This window comes from Rattus norvegicus, chromosome 7 (genome assembly GCF_021556685.1).
Source record: "Rattus norvegicus strain SHRSP/BbbUtx chromosome 7, alternate assembly SHRSP_T2T, whole genome shotgun sequence".
Taxonomy (NCBI): Eukaryota; Metazoa; Chordata; class Mammalia; order Rodentia; family Muridae; genus Rattus; species Rattus norvegicus.
The window spans coordinates 39,129,030-39,152,500 of NC_141540.1; the positions used below are offsets into that span (position 1 = coordinate 39,129,030).

Sequence of the window (23,471 nt, forward strand, 5' to 3'; positions counted from 1 at the left end):
GCACGCCAACCCCAGCTGGCTGGGTAGGAAACCCCGCACAGAGAGCAAGCTCACTGGTTTTAACAAAACCTCAGGGCCAGCATTTGCTTTCTGTTTCCTCGGAGGGTTGGTTACATCAGCTACAGGAATTCCCTGACAGAGCTTTTAGAGAAGAGATTGGTGGACACCATTCCAGGGCTTTTGACTTAGGGTCAGCTGAGGACTAAGACCTGGGAACCTGGGAGAGGGTCTGGCACCCGTGTTCAGCAGCTGCTGCCCACCCAGCCACAGTGAGGCACAAAAGCAGCTCTCCCTAGAAAGAACCACTTGACATGTCCCCAGAGCAGATGATGTATACCAAGTAAACAGAAAAGAAGGCAGATTTCATTAATCTTAATAAACGGCCATTGCCTTGGGAGTGGGGAAAGTCAGTAAAAAAAAAAAAATTTAAAAAAATGTTGCATATCTACTCTTAAGATTGCATTAAACATTAAACTAGGCACGGTCTAATTTAAAGTGCTGCTTGTGGATGTCAACTTAAGCAGCCCTGTTAAAACCTGTGGCATAACAGTGTATCTTATTCAGGGTTTAATTAGATTTTGAAACTAGCTGCAAATACACAATTATGCCGTTTTGCTGGAATCTGGGTAGCTGGTGAAATTAAAGATGGATAAGAACCTTCCATGCCAGGGCCTCAGAGAGCTGAACAAAGACCATGTTCAACTGAAACACCCTGATTTTCATTTTAATATTTTATAATAATAGCCAATATTTATGGGGTTCTTACTCAGCCCTGAGCAACGGCGTACTCCTGCTCCTCTGGGCTTCAAAACGGCCCAACAGTATTCATCTTTTGTCAACTTCCCAGGTAACATGCCAAGAACCGATGGAGCCGTCTGAACTCCAGACCCAGCCCTGGGTTGTCCAAGGCCCACTCTGTTAACCATGGAAACCATAGGAAATTTGCATTCCGTAAGATTTTAAGAGTTGATGAAATTCAACCATACTCCATAGTCACTTCAAGAAAGTGAACTCTGAGGACAGAAGGCTCTTTGGGGACTTGCTTTAAGGCTGAACCTGGGAAGAAGGGGCTATCATTAGCTGCCAGTATAACGGTGAGTAATGAGTACTTCAAACATGTTTTAGAGGACCCAAGAATGTAGATTGATGTCTGTATGCAGGAGAGGGCAGGCACAAGATGAGGCAAGGCCTGTGACTGGGCAGTGAAAAAGTAAGGCAGGTGCAGAGTTTTGGAGAGAGGAGAGAGAGGAGGGAGAGAGGAACCAAGACAGAGACCCAGATCTGTGTGGCCTTAAATGGCCACAGGTAGCTATGAATATCTTATAAGAGAGGGATGATTCCAGGACAATTTGTCTTATCTAGGTGGGCAGTTTATATCAATATCTATTGGCTCTGAGTTTATTGTGTGGATGTTTTGTGGGGTGAGGATTTACTGATATAAATCTGACCGATAAATTACAAGCTTCCAGAGTTTTGACTACCAGGAGACTGGGAATTGTGACAATGACTACAGGGGCGGATGCTGGGATGTGAGCAGAGTTTGCAGCAGAGAGTCACAAGAGGGCAGCCGCTGCTGGGGCCAGAAAGTAGCCTGCGCCAATGTGAGGCTAGCCATAGAGGCAGAGAGATCGTTGGGGACAGAGAGTAGCAGGACGTAGCATGGCATGGTGCCCCGCGTCATATTTTTATTACTTAGCACAACACAAGAACAGTTTGGGCTCATCAGCGTCCCAGGTCTCAGGACCGTTCCTTTAATGGGCTAGCAGGACCATGGGTGTTAACCAACGCCACAGATAAGAAGACAATCTTAGCTGAGAGAGAACTCTACGTGAATTACATGTACCTCTAGGAACTAGTAACAGCAACAAACAAACAAACAAACAAACAAACAAAACCTGGACCATTTTTATTTTCCATTCAATCTGGAAGGCCCAAGATCAAGTTCCGTCAAATGCCCACACCATGGAGCATTCTGGACTTAGCTCCACAAAGACACCAGCGTGTGCTAAAAATAACCGCCTATTGTCTTACCTCTGACACTGCAGAGGCCTGTGACACTTACCCGAAGGAAACCAGAGAGACAGACGGACATCCAGTTTGTAAGGAGTTTCTCCACCACAGACTCCGTGCGCCTCAGCATGAGCTTGGGCTGCATATTACTGCACTGCTCCATCAGGTCTCTGGTCAGCACCTCCAGGATGCTGGTCAAGTAGACCAGCTTGGTTTGCAGAGCGATGGTTAGGAAGGACGCAAAGAGACACCTGTTTAAAAATAGAGCCAGGTGAGCTGTTAGCCCCGGACTCAGCTGGACATAACCAGTTTCCATGGAATCTTGCTAGCAGCAAGGGGATTGTCTCCTGAGGAGCTAATTCTCTATTGTTCAGGTCCCAATCACTTCTATCCTGTGTCATAAGATTGCACACTGGGCATAAGCACCGTCATATCTCATTGGTAAACGGCTTGCCTAGGGCATGGAGCCCTGGTTTTGATCCCTAAAAGGGTGTGCATTGGCTGTGGTGGTGGCAAATGCTTGTCACCCTTCAGCAGCCTGGAGGAAGAGGCAAGAAAGTGCATCAGGAATTCAAGATCATCTTCTGCTACAGCAGGAGTTTTAGGCCAGCCTGCCGGGTACACGAAACAACAAACAAACAAGCCAAACGAGTCAATTTCAATTTCAGTCACTTTTTTTTTTTAAGCAACAAGAAGTGAGTTTCTTTTCCAAAAATTTAGGGTATTTCTTTAAAATTAAAATTTAAAAATAACACTTCTGCTTTTTTTCAGTTAAGAATTTTCCCTTTAGGCATTGGGGTTTTCTCAGGGTTTTACTGGGTGATGTGTGTATGTGTGCCTTCAAGCCAGAACTGGGGTCATGTTCATGTGATCTGAGCTGCAGAGAGCATGGCTGTGCACGCACCCCGTCAACACCACTGGGACAGGGTATGCCCAGGGTCAGGTAGTGGTTTGGAAGGGAGGAGCTTGAGAGCTGGAGCTCAGTGTGAAGCACTTGTTCAGCATCCACAAGCCCCTGAGTTCGATACCCAGCCCTTCAAACACTAAAGCAATATGGTAGTAATGCCAAGGAATGGTTCTTGTCCTGCTTGCAGACAGGGGCCAAGCATGGTGTCCTCTGAGAGGCTCCACCCAGCAGCTGATTGAAACAGATGAAGAGACCCACAGCCAAACATCCAGCGGGGCTTGGGGAATCTTGTGGAAGAGTCCAGGGAAGGATTCAGGAACCTGGAGGGGATAGGAACTCCACAAGAATACCAACAGCCAACTAACCTGGACCTTTGGGGGTTTCTAGAGACTGAATTACCAACCAAAGAGCCAGACCTAGGCCCCCTGTACATATGCAGCAGATGTGCAGCTTGGTCTTCATGAGGGTCCCCCAATGACTGTAGCGGGGGCTGTCCCTGAGTCTATTGCCTACCTGTGGATCCTGTTCCCCTAACTGGGCTGTCTCGTCTGGCTTTAGAGGGAGAGGATGTGCCAAGTCCCCTAATGAAATGATGTGCCAGGGTGGGTTGGTACCCAGGGAGGGGCCTCCCTCTTCTCAGAGTAGGAGGAGAAGAAGATGGGGGAGGACTGTAAGAGGTGGGGATTGGAAGGAGGAAGAGGGTTGTGATCGGGATGTAAAGTGAATAAATAAATAAATAAATAAATAAATAAATAAATAGGAAAAAACAAAGCTAAAATAAGTAGTTTGGGGTTGTTGCTTGGCCCTAGCTGGCCTGTAATTTGTTGCATAGACCAGACCAGTCTCAAAAACTCAGAAAGCTCTGCTTGCTTCTGCCTCCAGCACGCTGCAATTAAAGGCGTGTGCCAGCATACCTAGGTTTTAATGTCTCTGCCTAAGTGCTTATCAAAACACAAAAGAATTAAACACGTACCTGTCCTTTACTGAGAAGTTCTTCTGCTTCTCAAGGGTGTGGATGACAGTAACTAGGAAGCTTTTATTACATATTAGGGCATCCAAGGCTGTGAGGCTCTCGTTCTTGTCATTGGCGTCTCTGTTCTGGAGGGGGAGGAAAGTAAACCACAATGGTATAGCATGGACAGAAGATAATAAATATCGTGTAGGACAGCATGCAAGTTGAAACTTAGGAAGTGGAGCCACAATGGGTTCTTAACACAATGGGTTATTTAACATTGAGCTCATCAGCCAAAATGCCCACAATAAAAATCCAGAGCGATAACAATGGCGGTGACAGAGAGGATGATAAGCTGACAGTCGCAGAGCTCAAAGGGAAGATGTAGAAACTTACGTGCATGTCCTCAGTGAAGATGTGCGTGAAGCCACCTGACTGAGAGGAAGGAGACACTTTTATTATTCACAACATCCAAAGGAAATGAACAGTGCATCTTTGTTATAATAGCCAAGTCCATTTTAATAAAGCAGGGGTGCAATTTGCTAATCTGAAGAGCCCTTGGTCTGTGCTCACTGTGCCGCCTCCAAGACATAATAAATAATTATTATGCTCTCAAGAAACACCCTTGGCCTCTGGAAGCCCCTGAGAATTGTCATCAGCATAGACCATTTTTTTTGGTAGATTATGTTGGGTTTTAAAAAACGAACTGACTCAAAAGTTAAAAAAACAAAACAAAACTGGTGCTAGAAGATTATGGAAATGTCAAGCCTCTCATCAAGCAACTGACTTCCAAGGATGAGGCTCACACAGTGCTGGCCTCCAAGGATGAGGCTCACACAGTGCTGGCCTCCAAGGATGAGGCTCACACAGTGCTGGCCTCCAAGGATGAGGCTCACACAGTGCTGGCCTCCAAGGATGAGGCTCACACAGTGCTGGCCTCCAAGGATGAGGCTCACACAGTGCTGGCCTCCAAGGATGAGGCTCACACAGTGCTGGCCTCCAAGGATGAGGCTCACACAGTGCTGGCCTCCAAGGATGAGGCTCACACAGTGCTGGCCTCCAAGGATGAGGCTTACACGGGGCTGCCACTCTCAGATACGTCATAGCCAAGTAGCATCGACTGTTCTAATATGTTACACCCTCAATAAATGGGCAGACCATGTGGTGGGAGAGCATGGAATTTAGAGTGAAACTACCTGGGGTCCAGCTCTGACTTATCACACACTGGTCACGTGAGCGTGCACAGGTTATTTACACTGTGTCCGACGTCCACCATCTGGGACCTCTTGTATAACGAAATGAGGAGTACTAAGCACACAGCACTCTACACCCACTATGACTGAGCTTTTTACCCCGGCTTTGAAAACCATGCCTGGATATACTATGCTACGTGGATATACTATGCTACGTGGTTCCTTAACATAAGCTTTTACATTTTGAGGCTGCCATTTTAAAAATTAAGAATTGAATTTAATTTTATTTACTTATTTGGGGTGTTTTGAGACAGGGTCTCACTTTATATCCCAGGCCAGCCCCAAATTCACAGCAATTCTCTGGCCTTCCGTCTCCCAGAGTCTGAAATTACAAACATGTACTATGCCCAACTAAATATTATATATAATGTAAAACCATATTGGGTAATAGTTTAAAATAACTAAGTAAAATCATAAATTAAAAATGATTTCTCTCTCTCCTTTATACTTTAAAACTCTAGATAAAGCTTGTGTATTAATAAAGTACATTTTTCCTGCAGAGAACCTCGTTTCATAGCTTCAAATTTGTTAGCCAAAGCAGAAGACCTCAAATTACTTTCATCTACCCCTACCTAGTATAAATGTCCACTTTAAACAGTCTTTTGTGATTTCACCATTTACTTATAGGGAAGGAAGGGACATGCCTCAGTGTGTGTGTGTGTGTGTGTGTGTGTGTGTGTGTGTGTGTGTGTACAACTTTTGAGTCCTGGAGACTGAACTCTTATTGTCAGACTTGGTGGCAAGCACCTTTACCCTCTGAGCCCTCGAATGGCCCCATAATTCATTCTCGACCTTCTGCTGGGAAGTGGTACCCTAGCTTCCTAGCTCAAGGCTTTTCCCCCTTTTCATTCATATTTCCTTCTTCCAAGAGATTAGATAGTCTGCTCACCCTGTGCCTTCTATTTTCAGAGAAACAGAAAACGGTCTATCTACAGGAGACCAGAAGTTCAGGGTCCTTCTTTGTGACATCGGGAACTGTGCTATCTGGGGCCCTGTCTCAGACAACAATAACAAGTATATACAGTGTGGTGGTTCTCATGCTGTGGGTCAAGACCCCTTTGTAGGGGTCCAACGACCCTTTCGTAAGGGCTGCATTTCAGACATCCTGCATATTACGGTTCATAACAGTAGCAAACTTATAGTTAGACATAGCAACAGAAACAATTTTGTGGTTGGGGGTCAGCACAACATGAAAAATTGTACTAAAGGGTCACAACCATTAGGAAGTCCAAGAACCACTGCTCTAAAGAAGAAGGAAGCTTTGAAACAGAAACAGCAGGCAAGCGAGCAAAGATGGAGCTGCCACGCCCGGGCCACCTCTTCCTCTGCTGTCTTGGAAGAACTGATCATCCATCAACCTCTCTTGGGCACCCAAGCTCCAGGCACAAGGATTTGGCTCTGGGTCAATCAACAAAGTGCCCAATTAACACTCAGCCTCAAGCGCTGTATGTGGTTAGCCACCTGGTTTTAGGGGGATGCCTCCCCCCTCTTTCTTATCACTATAAACTCAGTTTTGACTTAGGTCTCCTTCAAAGAGTCCTGAAAAGTCCCTGTTGGTTTCCACTTGGGTTCTCTGACTTAATGACTCCCAGGCTTTATGACTTTCTGTTTGCCATTCAACACCACACTGAACCCTGAGTTAAATCAGTTGGGCTCCTTGCAACTATTCTCTTCTCCTAAAACGATGCCCTGTTGTTCTGGGGATTCCTTTCATTTTGTGGCACTAGGCTTGCAGTGGTGTTCCCTGACACTCATCAGTCCGCCCTGCCCTCAATTGCTGACTTTAGAAAAATGGGAGAATTTCCTTTTCAGGCCACAGACTATGCTATTCAGCATTCACGGGCAATCATTAACTGTAAAAGCCCACATAGTACTCATCTGGATGCTGGAAATCTCTGTTATTTTATTGCTTTTAAATTCTTAATGGGGGAATCTCAGAGAGCTGGGAAACTGGGGCTCGAGATGCAAGCTTCTCAGAGGCCCTGAGCCTCACCCTGACTCAGGGACTTGAATTTCCCTCCATCCCCCAGGTACGGCAAATGGATGAGGCATTGGACAGCAAATCTTGGTGCCCGGTATTCTTGGAGGATAAGTAAGAATGCTGGTCTTGTTTGTAGCCTTCTTGATTTATAATACCAAGGCGTAGACCCCCACACAGGGCAGGTGTCTTGTGGCAATGTCTAGCCCTCCCAATAGTACCTTATATATCATATAAGTCTGACGCTAGACTTGCAGAGAAACTGGAAATTGCTTCACACATGTGTCCATGATCCTAGGCTTCTGGCCAAACGGAGCCAAGATACTTCTGGCAAGGTGCTGCAAACCCCTTCCTTGGTTCGAAGGGATGTCTAGCTTTGCTTACTGGCCCAGATCTGAATATGGGGGATTAATGAGTTCTAATTCATGGGGGGCAGGCATCTCTCTGGGACCAGCAGAGCAATGTGGGAGAGCTGAGGTATCAGGATAGAATGGGCGAGTGCTCTTGCCAAAGTCTTGGGGTGGGGGGAGGTAACTGAAGAGGACTGAGTAAGTGAGAAGATGGGGGTGTCAGGACAGAATTGGAACCCCCCCAAAGGGCTCTCTCTACACTATTCCTTGAGGCACTAGAACAACTCACTGCTCATTCCGTACACCTATGTCTATTAAACAAGGAAGCTACAGACGGATCTACTAACAGGAAAACTGTCGAGGAAGACATGAGGCTAAAAATGCCTGCCATCAACTCAAATTTCTGCGTGTCCAATTTCTCCCCGTTTGGCTGATCCTGCCTTTCGTCTCCAATGGAGAAATAATAGCAGATAATCTAGGAGCAGCAGTGCAAGTCAGGCAGATAAACACGACAAATTGGCGAGCCCACAATTTATTGATTTTAAAATGAATTAGCTCACTTCCCAGCTATGGAGTCAGTTCAAAACTGGTAGTTAAAAAAAAAAAAAAGTATAAAGCAAGAACCATCACTCTAAACTTGTATTTCTTACCAGGGAAAGAGTAATTACCAGTAGCCTGTTGCTGCTTTCTACCCTAATCAATGCAATTAATAATTATCCTCTTCCCTGCCCGGCCTGAACGTAAGGCAAGATCTTGCATTATTATTCAAGGCTCAACCTGAGGACGATGATCAATGTTCTTTTACCTCAGGGAAGAAAGTTCTCAGAGCGAAATGTTTGTAGTCAAGGAAGGGTACCGTTCCAAAACTATCAACCACATCCAATTTATCCATCTGGAGCTCGGCAAAGCCTGCAACACACAGTCCCAAGAGCAATATTTTAACTCGGCAAACAATGGATGAGATCTTCTGCTGTTTTGTCTAACACAGAGTATGACCTTGGTTTTCATTAAAGAAGAAACAATAGATAATTACTTGGTTGGCTGCGGAGAAGAACTGAAATAAAACACAAAGCCAGGCCCAGACCCTGCTGCTCAGTTTGTCTTCCGTTACACAATCAGTTCTCACTATGTGGCAGTTTCCACGCAAGGGCAAAAATTAAAAGTGAGCGGGCCTTGTTTTTCTACCCACGGCGTGTCAGAGCCTACCATCGCGGATCTCTTTCCGGAGTTCACTCTCCAGCAGTTCCAGCTGTTGGCTCTGCTTCCGACTCAGCTCCTTGGATTTGTGCCTGGTCACCACCACAGCCACTGAGGAGACAGAGACAGATTGGTGCGATGACACAGAGATGAAACAAGGGGGAAGAAATGGGGAGAAGAGACAGAGAATTAAGCATAGGAAAGAACTTTATTTTAGGGACGGGGCTCTGTCCAGTGTCAGAGCGCTGGCCTAGCATGTCCCAGGGCCTGGGTTCCACCCCCAATGCCACAAAAACAAAATGAAAAGACAAAAGCTGGGATTTTGCTAAAGGGCCATTTCTGTAGAGGTCATTCTAAAGAGGAAGGTGTTAAATGTAACAGGAGAAAAAAATTCCACTCATCTTAAAGTGAAAACAAAATCAAATAACCTTCCCTTGGAACCAAAGATCCCAGCTGGCTGGAGAGTAAGGAACCAGGCCGAGTTTCCCTATAGCCGCTCGCCATGTGTATGGTTCACTCTTTCCCCAGCATCTCTAAACACATCCGGAGAAATAAAGCAGCACTACAAATGCAGAGGGAAGCCATCGATCTCTCCTTGCCACAGGACCCTAACTTCATAGTTTAAAGAGGGTGACGGGCAAGTCACTGAGAGCACCCCCCCCCCCAGCTGATGGCCTCTGTGTCCACATCATCTTGCTCTGAGCCATGCCGTTTGAGTGGCCAATACAATGGACCCTGGAGTTTGGGTTTATTCCTCTGCTCTGTCGTTTCATTTACTACCTGTGTGACCCTGAGCCAATCCCTTAGCCTTTCTGTGCCCGCCTGCCTTATCCATGAGAGCTGTGACGTCGAAGAGACTACAGGATGTAAACCAAGAAAGCACATTGACCTGAGGACCGAACAATTGCCAGCTCCTGTGTTATCCCAGAAGGATGTAGACTTTAACGGCTGTTACACAAGAGGGGTGGGGAGAAAGTGTTTGCCATGCAACGAGGAGGATCCGAGGACCCATGTAAAGCCAGACATACCCACGGCAAGATGGGAGGCAAAGACAGGAGATTCCCCAGGAGTCCTAAAGCTAGCTAGCCTAGGGTACAGGGTACAGATAAGAAACCCTGTCTCAAACAAGGTGGAAGGTAAAGGCCAGCAGCATACAGTTGTCCTCTGCCGGCTCCATGAGCAATGGTATTTGGGTACCTCCATATATGACAGAGAGAGAAAGAGAGGGGGAGGGGGAGGGGAACGGAGAAGGAGAGGAAGGAGAGAGGGAGAGGTGGGGGAATGGGAGAGGGAAGGAGAAGGGAGAAGGGGAGGAGAAGGGGAAGGGAGAGGTGGGGGGAATGAGGGAGGGAAGGGGAGGGAGATGGAGAGGTGGGGGGAATGGGGGAGGGAAGGAGAAGGGGGAGGGGAAGGGTAGGGGGAAGGGAGAGGTGGGAGAATGGGGGAGGGAAGGGGAGGGAGAGGGAGAGGTGGGGGGATGGGGGAGGGAAGGGATGGGGGAGGGGAGGGAAAGAGGAGGGGAAGGGAGAGGGGAGGGATGGGGGAGGGAAGGAGAAGGGAGAAGGAGAGGGGAGGGAAAGGAGAGGAGGAGGGGGAGGGAGAGGAGAGGGGGAAGGGGGAGAGGGAGGGGGATTGGTTTTCTTTTAAAGGCCATTACACAAAGGAATGGCTACCAGCAAGTACAAACACCGGTCAACACAATTACACAGAATTCTTCCCTAGACTTCTTCACCATCTCAGCTGTGCTCACTCTAACTGGGACTGAGCATTTCCAAGAGAGAGGATTCTCAAACTGACCTAGCCAGAGAACCCCCTTTTTTCACTTGGGGCAGTGGCTCCCTGGGAAGCCACCCTGACTCAGCATGTGAAGGGAGTGGCTGTGGCACCCACACAGCAGGGCTGGCTTCCTGGCTCTGTTGGTGGCAGGCTTAGGCTTGGTGCATCTACGGTTTACACTAAGGACCCGACTGACGGACTAGGTCACGGCTTACCATAGTTGCCGGTCACACAAGCCTCCCTAGAATGAGTCAGAACGGGATGTTTGTGAGAGCTTCTGCAGATTCAAACAAATCACATTAAAGGACAAAATGACTTCTTACAGAGTCAACAAGAGGCCAGAGGGGTTTCTCAGGAGTCACCAAGTGGACATAACGGTGTGGAGAAGCTGAGAGATCTGAACACGTTTGACAGCAGTCGATGCTCAAATCAGAGCTCAGAGTATATACAGGCAATCTTCTTCCTCGAAGCCCACATCAGCCAGGACTTTATGAAAATGTCAAGCCAAATTTTAGATCGTAGATACATGACAGAGGTAGACGACTTGGGGAAGGAATAAAAAAAGATACCCCAAACAATCACTGACAAGACAGCACAGGAGTTCTGAGGAATTCATTTCATGGAGCCAGTTATTCACAAACGTATATCTCTCCTCACAGGAGTGTCAACCGCCCAAGGATAGGCAACTGCCCAACTGCACTAGGCCGTAAGTCAACTCTTAAAGCAGAGACGGACCCAGTCACCAACATCATACCCAATGCTCAGTAAGAAAAACAAACAAACAAGGGAAACAGATTTGGAAATAAATGAGTAAGAAGGGAGTGAAATGCTGACCCTTAACCCTGTGCCCCTACAATGTTAGAAAGGCGCCATGTTGTATTTAACAAACATGGCGTGCTGTTGGTGAAGGAGGAGAAGAAACAGAATAAAAAGATCGTAAGCCAAATGGCTGCAGGCACCAGATGTAGAGGTGGGTGGGGATCTTAGTGGATGTAGAGACTGTGGTGAAAAACCCAGAGAGCGCACACCTTGTCTTTAAGGAATAGCAGCTGCCAAGATCTAAGAACTGACGGGAGGTGAAACTGGGACCTAAGAGTTCAGATCTTTCTCATGGTCAACACAGACTTAAAAATTTATTTACTTCATGTGGCTGCTGGGAACTGGACTCAGGACCTCTGGAAGAGCGTCTCTTAACTGCTGAGTCATCTCTCCAGCCCCCTCAACACGAACTTAAAGGGTGAGTTACCTGATTTCTGAATGCCAACTTCTTCAGTTAAAAAAAAAGAAAAGAAAAGAAAAGAAAAGAAAAGAAAAGAACGGTGCCGTAGGACTCCATAAAATATATAGGCCAGATCCATCCACTGGTAGTCAGTGTGACACCCCCATGTCCATAGGAAGCATGGCATATTGGAACAGATAACCCAGACACACTTGCAAAGCCCGACTCTCCCAGGAAAAGCAGGACAGGGGATTGGAGAAGTGTTACTTAGCAGGCTGAGGATGAGATAGGATGACCAAGTCCTGGGAGTCCTTAATGGACTTGTTTCCAAATCGGTCCCAAAGACTTGGGGTATCAGCGCGAAACATCAAGGAACAATCCAGTTCTTTGTTATTGAAGCACTCTAAAAACTCATTAGAGAAGCCCCAACATACCTGTTACTCACTTCTCAACTCTCTGATGTGGCCTCTCACCCGTTAATATTTAATGTTAACAAAGAGCTCCCCAAAGCGGAAGGTCGGCCTGCCCGCTGAGGAGCCTTGGGGAATAACTTCTCGGACAAAATGGAACAGGCCACTTACCAACAATGACAATGGCAAAATGGAACAGGCCACTTACCAACAATGACAATGGCAAAATGGAACAGGCCACTTACCAACAATGACAATGGCAAAATGGAACAGGCCACTTACCAACAATGACAATGGCCAGCAAGATTGGAAGCGCGATCAGAAAATACCACGTGGAAGGAACGGATTCCTGTTCCACATAGAGCTCCAGATTTCCCAGTTTGACCTGATGGGACAGATTGGTACCGTTAGAGCCGGAAGAGCCGGGCACCATACGCATGCGCACTGTAAGCTTCCCCTAAGAGACGTGACGGGATGGGTGGGATCTGTAGGTGTGCTGGACTAGATCTGTAGGTTTTAAACACCGGCACTCTTTTGTCCTGAGCCTTACTAGTGCAGAGGTGGGCTAACACAGAGGCAGAAGGTGGCTAGCCTTTCTCTACAGGGGCAATTCTTTTTCTCTCTCTCCCACACGGGTGCTTCCAGTCGGGAAGGTTTGAATGTCGCTTTCTCTGGTGAAAATTAGTTGGGCAAAGCTGACCACCAGATGATCCCTGAGGATCTTTTCTGTTTTCTGCCTTTTGGGGTTGAGGGGTCGGGGGCAATTGAACTTGAAAAGGCAAAAACTCTACATCTTGGCTCTTCCTTCGTCTTCACACACCAACAAGTGCTAAGGCATCTGCAGCTCTCTGGAATGCTGGCTGCCCCAAGGAAGCACCAAGCAAAATGGTTGGGGCAATGGCAGGTCTTGGTGGTCCAGCCTTTCTCTCCTTGTAGGATCTTAAGTTAGTCTGTACCCAGATTCATTCTGTCATCACTGATGTGGATGTTGAAAGGGCCTATGGGTAGGTAAAGACAAAAGGTCTGTATCCTATAGGATGTCAGCTCACACCATCCCTGAACTCATTCTCTAGCAGCTGCCTAGAATCAAAAATCAAAACTACAAACCCCTGCAATGCCTAAAGGGTCCTAATAATCTCTGGCCCTCCCTCACAACCCTCTAACCTCCCAGGAATAGACCCTCACTCCAACCATGCTGATCTATGGCATTCAGATTAGACCTAGCCAGCAGGTTTCTGCCTGGGCACTCTGGGAGCCTATGCTTCCCTCTGTCCAGTCTGTCCATGGCTTCTTCTCTTCTTCCTCCTCGAGACCCACACTCTAATGTCACCTTTCCAGGCAAACTTTTCCACCATCAGGTGCAGAGCGATCACTGGGTAGTCTACTTTCCCCTCCCCCACGTACTATCCTCCCTAAAGACTGTTCTTCACCATTGCTCTCCAGAAAGGCAGCTGCTTCTGTCTGCTTTCTGCTCTGCTGGGTTCGAATCCCAGTGCAGGTGCTTGGGAACTGTGCCGCAAACATGACTTACTTATCTTTTACCAAAATGACGGACAATGAAAGGGCTGGGGAGGAAGCCAGGGAGGAATGTAGGGTCACAGAGCTCTTAAGCAACACAGCTAGGACTCGATCGCGTGCTCACTTTCAACTCCCAGCACGGCTGCTCTTTCTGGCCTTTGAGCCAGTCATTTCTTAACAACAAAGCAAAAGGTTGCTCTTCTTTCTCTTATAATCCCGGAGATTAAGCCTGGAGCTTTGTGCACCCCAGACAAGCACTCTACCACTGAGCTACGGCCCTGACTCACAGAGTATTTTTTTTAACAGACCGTGCAGAGCTGTTTACGTCAGACAGAGTAAACAATGCCCTGTATGTTTCTCTTCTCAGAGGGTCCTCAGGCATGTCTAGGAAACAATGACCTGCAGGAAAGGCTAGCCATGCTGGAAAGAGCCGCTCTCAAACCACAGATTACTGTGCTGCCAACAGAGGCTTGGTTGGACCGCCCTGCTTGAGCCTAAGAGGCTTGTGTTTTGGGTTTCTGCTTAGATGTGTCACCTCTGCATTCAGGGGGAGAGTAACAGCTCAGCCATCAGTGGATCTGGAGATGCTGCTTGCAGATGCTATGGTCTAAATGCACAGCTAGAACAAAAGCTATCAAGGCTCATTAGGATTGTAGACAATGGCGGGTTCGGTGCTTTGCCGTGCAGACAAGCACATGCATGGGGCTCCCTACTATTCTGGCTGGAATTAGGGTTTGCAGTATCAGCATTGTCGATCTTCTATTTAAAGAGAAAAAAATAAATCTAAAGATCTATGAAAGATTCCACTCCAACCTGGGGGCTTAGTAAGGCAGTTACCAAGGCTCAGATAAAGACAGCGGGTGGGACTTGCAGGTGACTTACTCGGACTTTCTTAGAGGAGGTGGCGATGGTGTTTGCATTCTTGATGCTCTTGATCTTGCAAAGGATGGTTGTGAGATCTTGGTTTCTGGTGATATTTTCGAAACTGCAATTAAATTGTTTGTTTTCCCCATGGAAGAGAGTAATATCGATGTCATCCCTGGAAATGTTGAAATTGTCGTTTTCTTTCTGCAATAAACAAGACGGAGAGGAAGAACTCAGGGTGCGCGTGGAAACTCACATACCCCTCCAGCCCAGGGATGGGAATAGCCATGGAGAAGAAAGAAAGGAAGAAGGGAGGGAAGGAAGATAAAGAGGCATAGGAAGAAAGGAAGAGGGATGCATGCATACATACTTGAATTTTTACTTCCAACTCTGTATCGATCTCTGACTCCACTCGGTACCCTGTAAATCTGGGGTCCTCGAGGTACTGCAGGGTTCCACAGTCCAAGTAGGTGTCTTGTACCCTTAGCTTCACAACCACATTTGTACGCCCTTTGGAGCTCTTTAAATTAGGAGCTAAAAACCTGCAGGAAGTTGCCATGCAGTATTCAGAGACCTGGAGAGAGGAAAGAGCCTATTAGGCACCGGAGGACCCCAGCTCTAAATGCTAAGTGACCCAGGGAACCAAACTTCTGGGGAACTTCTTGTTTTCCCTCTGTAAAACCAGGCCAGCAACACTATGGATCTCACAGGATTGAATTAACCCTAAATGAAATGAGCTGAGATAGAAATTCATTCAATTAAACGTGGGCTACTGTGAATGAGATTATATCTGTGAAAGTACTTAGGGTCTGGCGGGCACACAGGAAGCGCTCCACACGTGCTAGCACCCTCTATGGCTAGCATCATTGGTATAATTGCCATGCGAGAAGGCTGTCAAGTGACGCCATGGGGGGTGGGGGTGGGGTGCAGGGAGGCTTTGCAAAGAGAAGCAGGCTGGAAAAGAAGAAGATTGGCTCAAAGCACTAAGGTGCCTTCCAAGCCCACGTGGCTGAGTCCGGAAACTTTAGGAAGGGAATTGAGAGCCAAGCCAAGGGCAGCTGCTAACTTGCCTGTACCTGGTTGAGTCACTAAGTGTCAAAAGAGCTTCTGCATAATGTCAGCAAGAGTCCCTAAGTTGGGGAAGCTTGGGCAGAGGCTCCCCATTAGCAGAAGTCCCTAACCACAGGAAGAGGAAGTAGCTTTTCAGGCACAACAGAAAAATAGCAGAAAACAAAAAGTCAAAGACTAGCAGGTCCCTAAGAGATGAGGAGTGTGGAAACGGATGGGAGGCAGAAAGCTTGACCCAATTTGTGAACAGGTTTCTTTACAAAGAAAACCTATAACTACACAACCATTTTCAAGGGCCCAGCGAAACAGGCAGGGAACCCTCGAAGACCATGTAAGGACAGGCTGGCAGGTACTTAATGGAGGGTGTGTTGGGCTGTGGCTTGGGACGGGACAGAGGGCTTCCCTTGTATACTCAGGGCCCTGGGTGTGGTCCTTAACATTGTAAGATAAAGAGGAAGGGAGGGAGAAGGGACTAGCTAGCACTCAAGCAAGGAAATGCCTCAGGTGGGAGAACCTTTCCCTCTCTGTTTTCTGTGATCCTGGAGCTAAGGGTGAATGGAGAGAGGCCCTAGGTGACCACAATTAGTGTCAATACAATTCTTTATCCTGAACACTTTTCTGAATCCCAACCTTCTTCCCTGCCTTATCCCTTCTATGACAGGATGAAAAGCCACTGGACCTCAGCCCTCACTTCCTTAATACCAACGCCCTAAAAGAAGGACCAGCAACAGGGTCCCCCTAGCTCCTTACCCTTAAGACTGAACCTGTTTGTGTGGGGACCAACCCTTCTGTCAAAGACAGCTTCTTGGTGACCACCTCTGGTCATCTTATTTTCTTTGACGCCCGGAAGGGAGGCCGCTAGCAGATCCTGGGCTTTCTCCATTCTCGGTGTTTCTCTTCTACACTGCCATTCCCACATCCCCGTCCACAGTGGTGTTTAATTGACTAGCCTCCCCAACACCGGCCCACTAGACCTACCCTGCAGATGGCGTTCCAGCAGAGAGCTCCACAGGGATATGGCGGTGTCTCCCCCACGCCTGGACATCTGCGTGAGCATCCTCACTAACTCACTGCCTCTCCAAACTACCCTAGGCACCACTGATAAAATGATAACTCATGTCACTCCTTGCCAAAGATCCTCAAGAGTTCCCCCATTGCTTGCAGAGCCAGGGGATATGGGGAGCTATCTCGGAATGAAAAGCCATGTTTTGGGGATGATTCTCTCTTGCACAGCCCTTATTATTTTCACCCATCCCTATCATCCATCCCAACCCAGCTTCTAAGGTTCCAACAAAGCAAACATAAGTGGTGTATAGTCTAGAGTAGGTGAGTAACCTCTTCTGTGACAGCAATCACCTCCCTGCTTCCTTGCCTAGCCCCTCCCACAGTTCCCCTTTGGCTCAGTCTCAGCTCTATCCACTCATACTTTCACTGAGAAATACATCATGGCTGCTGGGACTCATGGGAGATGGAAGGGACCGGAGGACCCAGCGCTTGTCACCTGTGCTGCCAGTGTCTCATTCTGATGCAGGTCTGCCACCTCCCCTCATGAAGGTGGGGGTGGAGCAGTAGCTCATTTACTCTTGTTCTTGCAGCCAGGGGGGGGGGAAATGTTTTACATATAGTAGGTGCTCAATAAACAGGACATGCTCTGGGAAGACACCGTGTTCCCATGTCTGCTGGCTCAGTCTGTGCCCCAGGTCAAGGGCCACTGTACAACTGAACAGGCTTCCGTCATGGGGAAATGGCCAGAATCAGACACAGTATGAGGCTGGGGACTGGACAGGAAGTGTGTCAGACACGGATGTACATGTGTGTAGGACAAGGCTGTAAGAAAGATGGATTGATATACCTCCTGTTTCTAGGCCTGAACACAAACAGGTTGCAAACATGGCACAAAGTTTTGGTCCACCCTCAGCTCTGCTGGTGTTAGCAAGAAGTGGTCAGGTGGAGGCCCAGAATGGCTGTTCCCTTACATTAGAGAAAAGGAGGAAGGAAAGGGAAGAACGTTGGAGAAGCACCTCTAAGCAACAGGGTACCTAGAGGTAAGGTGCAGCTGTGGTCCCTTAACCCCTCCTTACAGATACCCACGGCTTCAACCTGGAGGTTCCTGTGAGAACTTCAAGGCTCTTCTCAGAGCCCTGATGAAGGCCAGCCAGTCCCCATAGTCGGGCTGGGGAAGCATCGTAGGCAAGGGGCAGAAGACAGTGTTGAGAGAGACAGTGACAAGAGGATGTATGCTACTTCAGCAGGTCTCCTAACCTCCCTCTGGGCTGCTGGACCACATGCTCGTCACAGGCTGTGCACGTTGCGCCCCCGTCATCCACAACAGCTTTCACACACATTCGAAAGCATTATCTGATTAAGGCAACTTGCCACAGGAGTCACACAGGGAGAACGTGGCCAGCCTTGCCACATGAAATTATTTTCTGGTTCCTCTGTGTGGTGACCCCCAATAACTCCAAGAAGAATGAGGTCTTTCTGCCGCAACAGAGACAGTATGGATCATAAATGAGCAAAAGTTTATAATGCCGTAGTCATGGAAGTGAAACGTATCAACACCCCCCCAACACACACACACACACACACACACACACACACACACACACACACACACACACACGGTTTAGTGTTTGGGTAACAAAATTTTAAGGGGAAAAAATCCCTCTTAAACTTACGTTTATGCTTACATTTATGTTTCCCTTCAGCTCATGTGAAATGATTAGGTTGTCAATGACGTCAAAATTCCTGCCCATGATGGTTATATTTTGTCCACCACTGCAAGAAATCAAAGGACAAGGGTGAACCACGGGTAGTTTATACACTTATGAACCAGACTACTAACTGATTCACAGTCAACATTAAGCCCAGCAATATTTGGAAGACAATGAACTAATTCCCATTTAAAATGCGTGATAATTTTAGAAGTCTTTAAATGGTACTGGCTACAGACTCATGGTTTCTAAGACACACACATATGAAAATACAGGTCGGGTCCTATTTTAATTCTGGGAAAGTGCCCAAATGCTTTAATAGAAGTGGAGTTTCTTGTGCTTGTTCGCCACATGTAACCAGATCATCTACTGTACCTTGGAAACATTTCACGGGACAGAACCTCATTTGATTACGGTTTAATCTATGTGGAGATGATCCGCTCTAACAATTTCCATGATCAAACCTTCCAGCCCATCAATTATATTTTATTCAGTGAGATGGAGAACACGATAGGTGGGAGAGCTAGAATGGCAAAGTGACCTTAGATGTTTGTGTTCTTGTTTGAGATATGAGAGATTTCAGTGCATGGGGACCATACACAAATCTCACCAAAACCAAACCGAGTCATTTCACCTAGTCTCGCTGTGTCACCAGACACCATGGAAGTGGTCACCCAGTGTGAAATAAATGGCTGCCTACAGCTCTGGCTATTCTCATGGGTCACCAGACACTTGTTCTGGGGTGGCTGGGCCCATATGGCCGCCTGACAACCTGCCTCAATTGTGAGAAAACCGACCCAAAAATGTATCCTACTGATTCCTGATGGCGGCACCTCTTTCTTGCTCAAAGTTCAAGGACAAGAGGCTGCTGAGACTCTCGGGCTCAGCACAGTCATGATGACAGGGCAGCCATTTGATGAGGAGGAAGCAGAGCCTTGTGGTGGAAACCACTGCGTCCTGGGCCCAGCTATCGGGGAGTTAGGTGTAGCGTTTGAACCGTGGCCATGCCTCGGTTCACACCCCCTGCCAAAGGGACAAGCCACCATTGGTTTCTCGGGGTTTTTGTAAGGTTTAACCAGATCAGCAGATATACCGTGAACATGTGGTGAGCGCCACATCCGGGCTACAACTTATACATAGGGCATACTTAATCTCAGAGCAGAGGGATATATGCAAGAGCCTTGCTTTTGAAATCTCAGTCTTCCCTATACCACTCCAATGGGCTGCAACGTTTGCATGGGGAAGCCCTGACCCCCAGTTATTCAGAAGGCTGGGGGATAGGGCGGGGAATGGCGGTACTGTTACACGTGCTAGGCGGTATTTTCCCGCTAAACTACACCTGAGATTAAGGTCATTAAAGAGGTAATGGAAATTCAGGGCATTCACTGGAGCGACTGGTGGTATTCTGAAAAAGGTTAGGGCACAGCATGAGATGGAGGACAACGTTAGATGGCTGCCTGCAAACACGGCAGATACGGTGTCTCAGAAGGGGCTAAACTTCCTCACACCTCAGAGACATACAGCCCGGAAGAACCCCATTTGTGCTGCCTAGGCTGCCCAGTCTGAACTCTCTGTTATCACAATTTAGCAAGCCAAGATCAAACGCAGCCTCTTCCTACGGCCATCTTAAGTAAGAATATAAAGGATGTTTTGTCTCTCCTTCCTTCTATTTTAACCACCCCCACCCCCACCATTGCTCTGTCTGTGGTTTTATCCAGAAAGGTACGTGGCACATTAACTTCACACCATGTGAGATGAAGAAAATCTCTTTGGGGTTATACCTAAATGTGAATTTAAATTCGACTAGGGGGAGACACGTTTCCCCACTAAGATACTGAATTCATCCAAAAGAGTCCATTTTGGAGTTTCTAACTCTCAAGCAGGACCTTTGAAAGCTAGAGGCCACACACAGGCCCCAATATTTCTCCCAAGGCATTCAAAACAGCCGAGCCTAAAAGTTAGCAAATGAAACCTGTGATACATGCAGGGATGACAAGTGACACAGAAGGGCACAGCGACCTGGGCTAAGAACAGTCATGTGGTTGAACGAATCATCTGAGCTCTGAGTTTCCTGGTAGCCATGGTGAGATTAAAAACAGGCTATGCTCACAGTGCTTATGGTCAGACGGGAGCGTGTTTCTAGGAATGACTCCTGGGAGGGACACCAAGAGGGAAATGTAGGTGCTGCTACCATTGCCAGACGAATCGGTGTGACACTCGTGATCTTACATATATGACCTTACACGGGGAGAAGAGACACCCTTTGTGGATCCAGACAGTACCTGATCCAGGTGGTGGCAGGCACTATCAGGGAACAGTGCGGCAGGGCAATGTATGAGAGCGCCCCAGCGGACGAGCAGTTCCCACCGTCGAACTGGATGCAAACGTCTTTCATTTCCTTGCGGCTCGATGGAAGCGAGAATTTCATGTGTGTGTCATTTAGCACATGGCTAACCCGGATCCTAGAAAGGGGACAGGAAAGGAACTCTTACATGACACAGACACTCAGGCACGGTTGACTTCTTAAAGTGACGACCCACGAATTTCAAGAACAGTTGGGGGAGGCTGACTGATCAAGCCTGCGGGATCTGGTTCTGGTGCTGGGCTCCCTTCTGCGGATCTCTACCTCTGATCTGCATCCCCCTTAGACGTGGAAAGTGAAGACGCAGTTACCTTTGCCCTCAGAAGTCCTAACGGACCAGGGTAAGGAGGGCCATCACGCTAAAGGAAGGGGTTAAGGTTAACATTGGCACTGCTCTGTCAGAAATACATTGAAGGATCCATGAGATAACATGGTGTCAGGACTTGAGTTTTAAGACACTCCACCCATGATGCATGTCCTCTGTCCCCACCGCTCTCTATTGGGGGGAAACAAAGAAGTCGAAGGGAAAAGATGGAATAAAATTGGGAGAATGTCCAAAAAACTTAAGTTTGTAAATTGGCTTATTTATATGTATCTTTCTAATAAATGAGCTGTCATTTCCAGAATTAAAAGCTTTTTTTTTTTTTAAAGAAGAAGCAGATTTATAGTCAAGCATAATCCTAAACAGACCTGGGAATTCTCCCCTTCAAAGAGAAGGGGACCTGCTTCAGGAACCCCCAAAGTCTTAGAATCAAAAGACATGGGGCTGGTGCCCCTCAGGAGCTTTCAGACCAGGGATTGGCCAGGACTGTCCTATGCCCTTCAACAATCAAATCAAAGCTGTCTGTGACATTCCCTCTGCACTATCAGTGACTCTCGTGTCTACGGGTCTCTAAAGCATACATCCAGATCATGTTGTACTTGCCCCCTGCTCAGTTTAACGATGCTACAGGAAGAGTCCGGGTTTACTACTGGAGGGATATTTTGTGCGAGGTGATTACCCCTAACGCTGCTACCACTCCTTAGGAGAAAGGGAGTTTCCAAGGCACTGGAGTCAGTGGGTATATGCCCTGCCCCAGATGGATAAGGCTTCCAAATGGAAACTCCAGGAAGCTCATTCTCCAAACATAAAAACACAAGCGTGTTTATACATTTTGGAAGTCGAGGGGCGGGAATATAGATCCTCCTGCTATTACACTTGTCTTCTCTTTAAAAGACAAAACCGAAAAGAAAACCCCATTCACTTAAAAAGTCCCCATGAACAAGGCTTTGGGATTCAGCCATGGGTTCGGGTGTGAGATGAACTGTGCTATTACGTCACCTGCTTATGAACCTGGGCTCACCGTACAGATGTGGTAAGTAGAATGCTACATGCAGAGAGAGCTCTTAGTCATCTAATTTAATAACTGTGGCATCTCAAGACGCATTCGGAATGCAAATGAGAGCATAAAGAGCCAGAAACAGGGAAATGCTCCAAAAACGACTTATTTTGCAGCGAGGCTGATTGCCCTTCACTGAGCGCACAGGTGTCTAACGTCACAGGTTCTGCCACACAAAATGAAAGGTTTTTGCTATAAGGTATTTAGCCAGGATAAATGGCGCACACAAGCAACCCAGGCTGCATAGATCCAGGCTTTAATGTGTGTTGATTCACTCTGGCATAGAGGGAAGCCGGTGATGGGTACCTTTCCCCATCAAGATCAGGGGTATCCCAGATTTACTGCTGGAAGGGGAGGTGGGGGTGCAGGCAGTGAATTAAAACAGAAAGTTCACTAAACAGGCACGGCAGATCACAGCGCTGTATAAATCTGTTTTGGTTGTGAAAAGCCAAAACATCACACTCAGCACATTGCCCTAAGTGCATTTCCATGATGAGAATCAGCTCAGTATTATGGTTCATGTACACTGAAACATGGTTTCTTTTTTTTTGGTTCTTTTTTTTTTTCAGAGCTGGGGACCGAACCCAGGGCCTTGCGCTTCCTAGGTAAGCGCTCTGCCACTGAGCTAAATCCCCAGCCGAAACATGGTTTCTTTTAAGCTTCAAATTAGCCTAAACATATAAAACTCAACAAGCAGAAAACTAAAGTTATCTGTCACGGTGTTATTATTACATAATTCTAGTATTTCCCCCCCCCCCGTAATAATTCACCTAAGAGTATTAATGAAAAAACTAGATTTTTTGTCATTGCTAGAATAAAAGGAAGTCACAGATATTATCTTTAAGGGGTTCACTCACCTGATATTTGTTTGGGGTTTTTTTTTTTTACTACTATTCTATGCCCTTGTAATTTAATTATTTGCAATAAAAACCAAGTCAGTCAAGAGAAGAAAGCCACACTGAACAATATTTCTACTTCTATGTTTTTCATCTTCAGGTAGCTCATGTGGTCCTGCGAGCTCGCCCTCAGCTTCCAAAGTGCACATCCATAATTCGGAGTCAGTTCCTTTCTATATACACTTGACTCTGTCTTAAAAACCAATGAAGGCTCCCCCAGTGGCAACATCCTGAAATTGGTTTAGACTGGGGATGGGGGAGGGAGGAGGAGTGACATAGGTCAGAGTCTCCCACCTGAACTTCAAATGAATCATTAAAGATAGTTTCCCTATAATTCTGATGTATAAAATGCTTAAATATCATTTGACCGCAGAAAGGTCCAAGGCCTACTAACAGTGCTTTACTAAAGATCGGTTGTTAGCATTTTGACTTACACATCCTTCTCACATGTACTGGTTCCTCTCAGGATCATGGTGATATTTGACGCTTGGGTGAAGTTTGCTCCAGTAACAATCACATTACTTTTCCCTAAGGTCGATATTTTTTGTGGCTCAATGGCCTTAATGTAGAAGACCTATTGGAAATAAGAGATTAAAACAGCGGATCAAAGCTACAAAA

General features: G+C 47.0%; 1 protein-coding gene and 1 long non-coding RNA gene across 5 annotated transcripts in view; one reads left to right on the forward strand and one right to left on the reverse strand.

Annotated features, from left to right (window-relative positions):
- Window positions 1-23,471, reverse strand: part of Plxnc1 (plexin C1) — a 153,787-nt gene that overhangs the window by 38,752 nt on the left and 91,564 nt on the right. For 3 of the 4 annotated variants that reach the window (XM_087557870.1, XM_087557871.1, NM_001426988.1), the window contains 11 exon segments: window positions 23,288-23,427; window positions 20,499-20,678; window positions 18,181-18,280; window positions 14,805-15,008; window positions 14,453-14,638; window positions 12,335-12,437; window positions 8,657-8,758; window positions 8,256-8,359; window positions 4,266-4,304; window positions 3,891-4,015; window positions 2,063-2,261 (listed from right to left, as the gene is read on the reverse strand). In XM_087557870.1, coding sequence (XP_087413996.1) covers window positions 2,063-2,261; window positions 3,891-4,015; window positions 4,266-4,304; window positions 8,256-8,359; window positions 8,657-8,758; window positions 12,335-12,437; window positions 14,453-14,638; window positions 14,805-15,008; window positions 18,181-18,280; window positions 20,499-20,678; window positions 23,288-23,427 — 1,482 coding nt within the window. 4 annotated transcript variants of the gene reach the window in all.
- Window positions 1-23,471, forward strand: part of LOC134479861 (uncharacterized) — a 31,798-nt gene that overhangs the window by 183 nt on the left and 8,144 nt on the right. The window contains exon 2 of the long non-coding RNA XR_015625256.1: window positions 848-1,094. This is a non-coding gene — a long non-coding RNA (uncharacterized LOC134479861). The remainder of the gene's footprint in view (window positions 1-847; window positions 1,095-23,471) is intronic.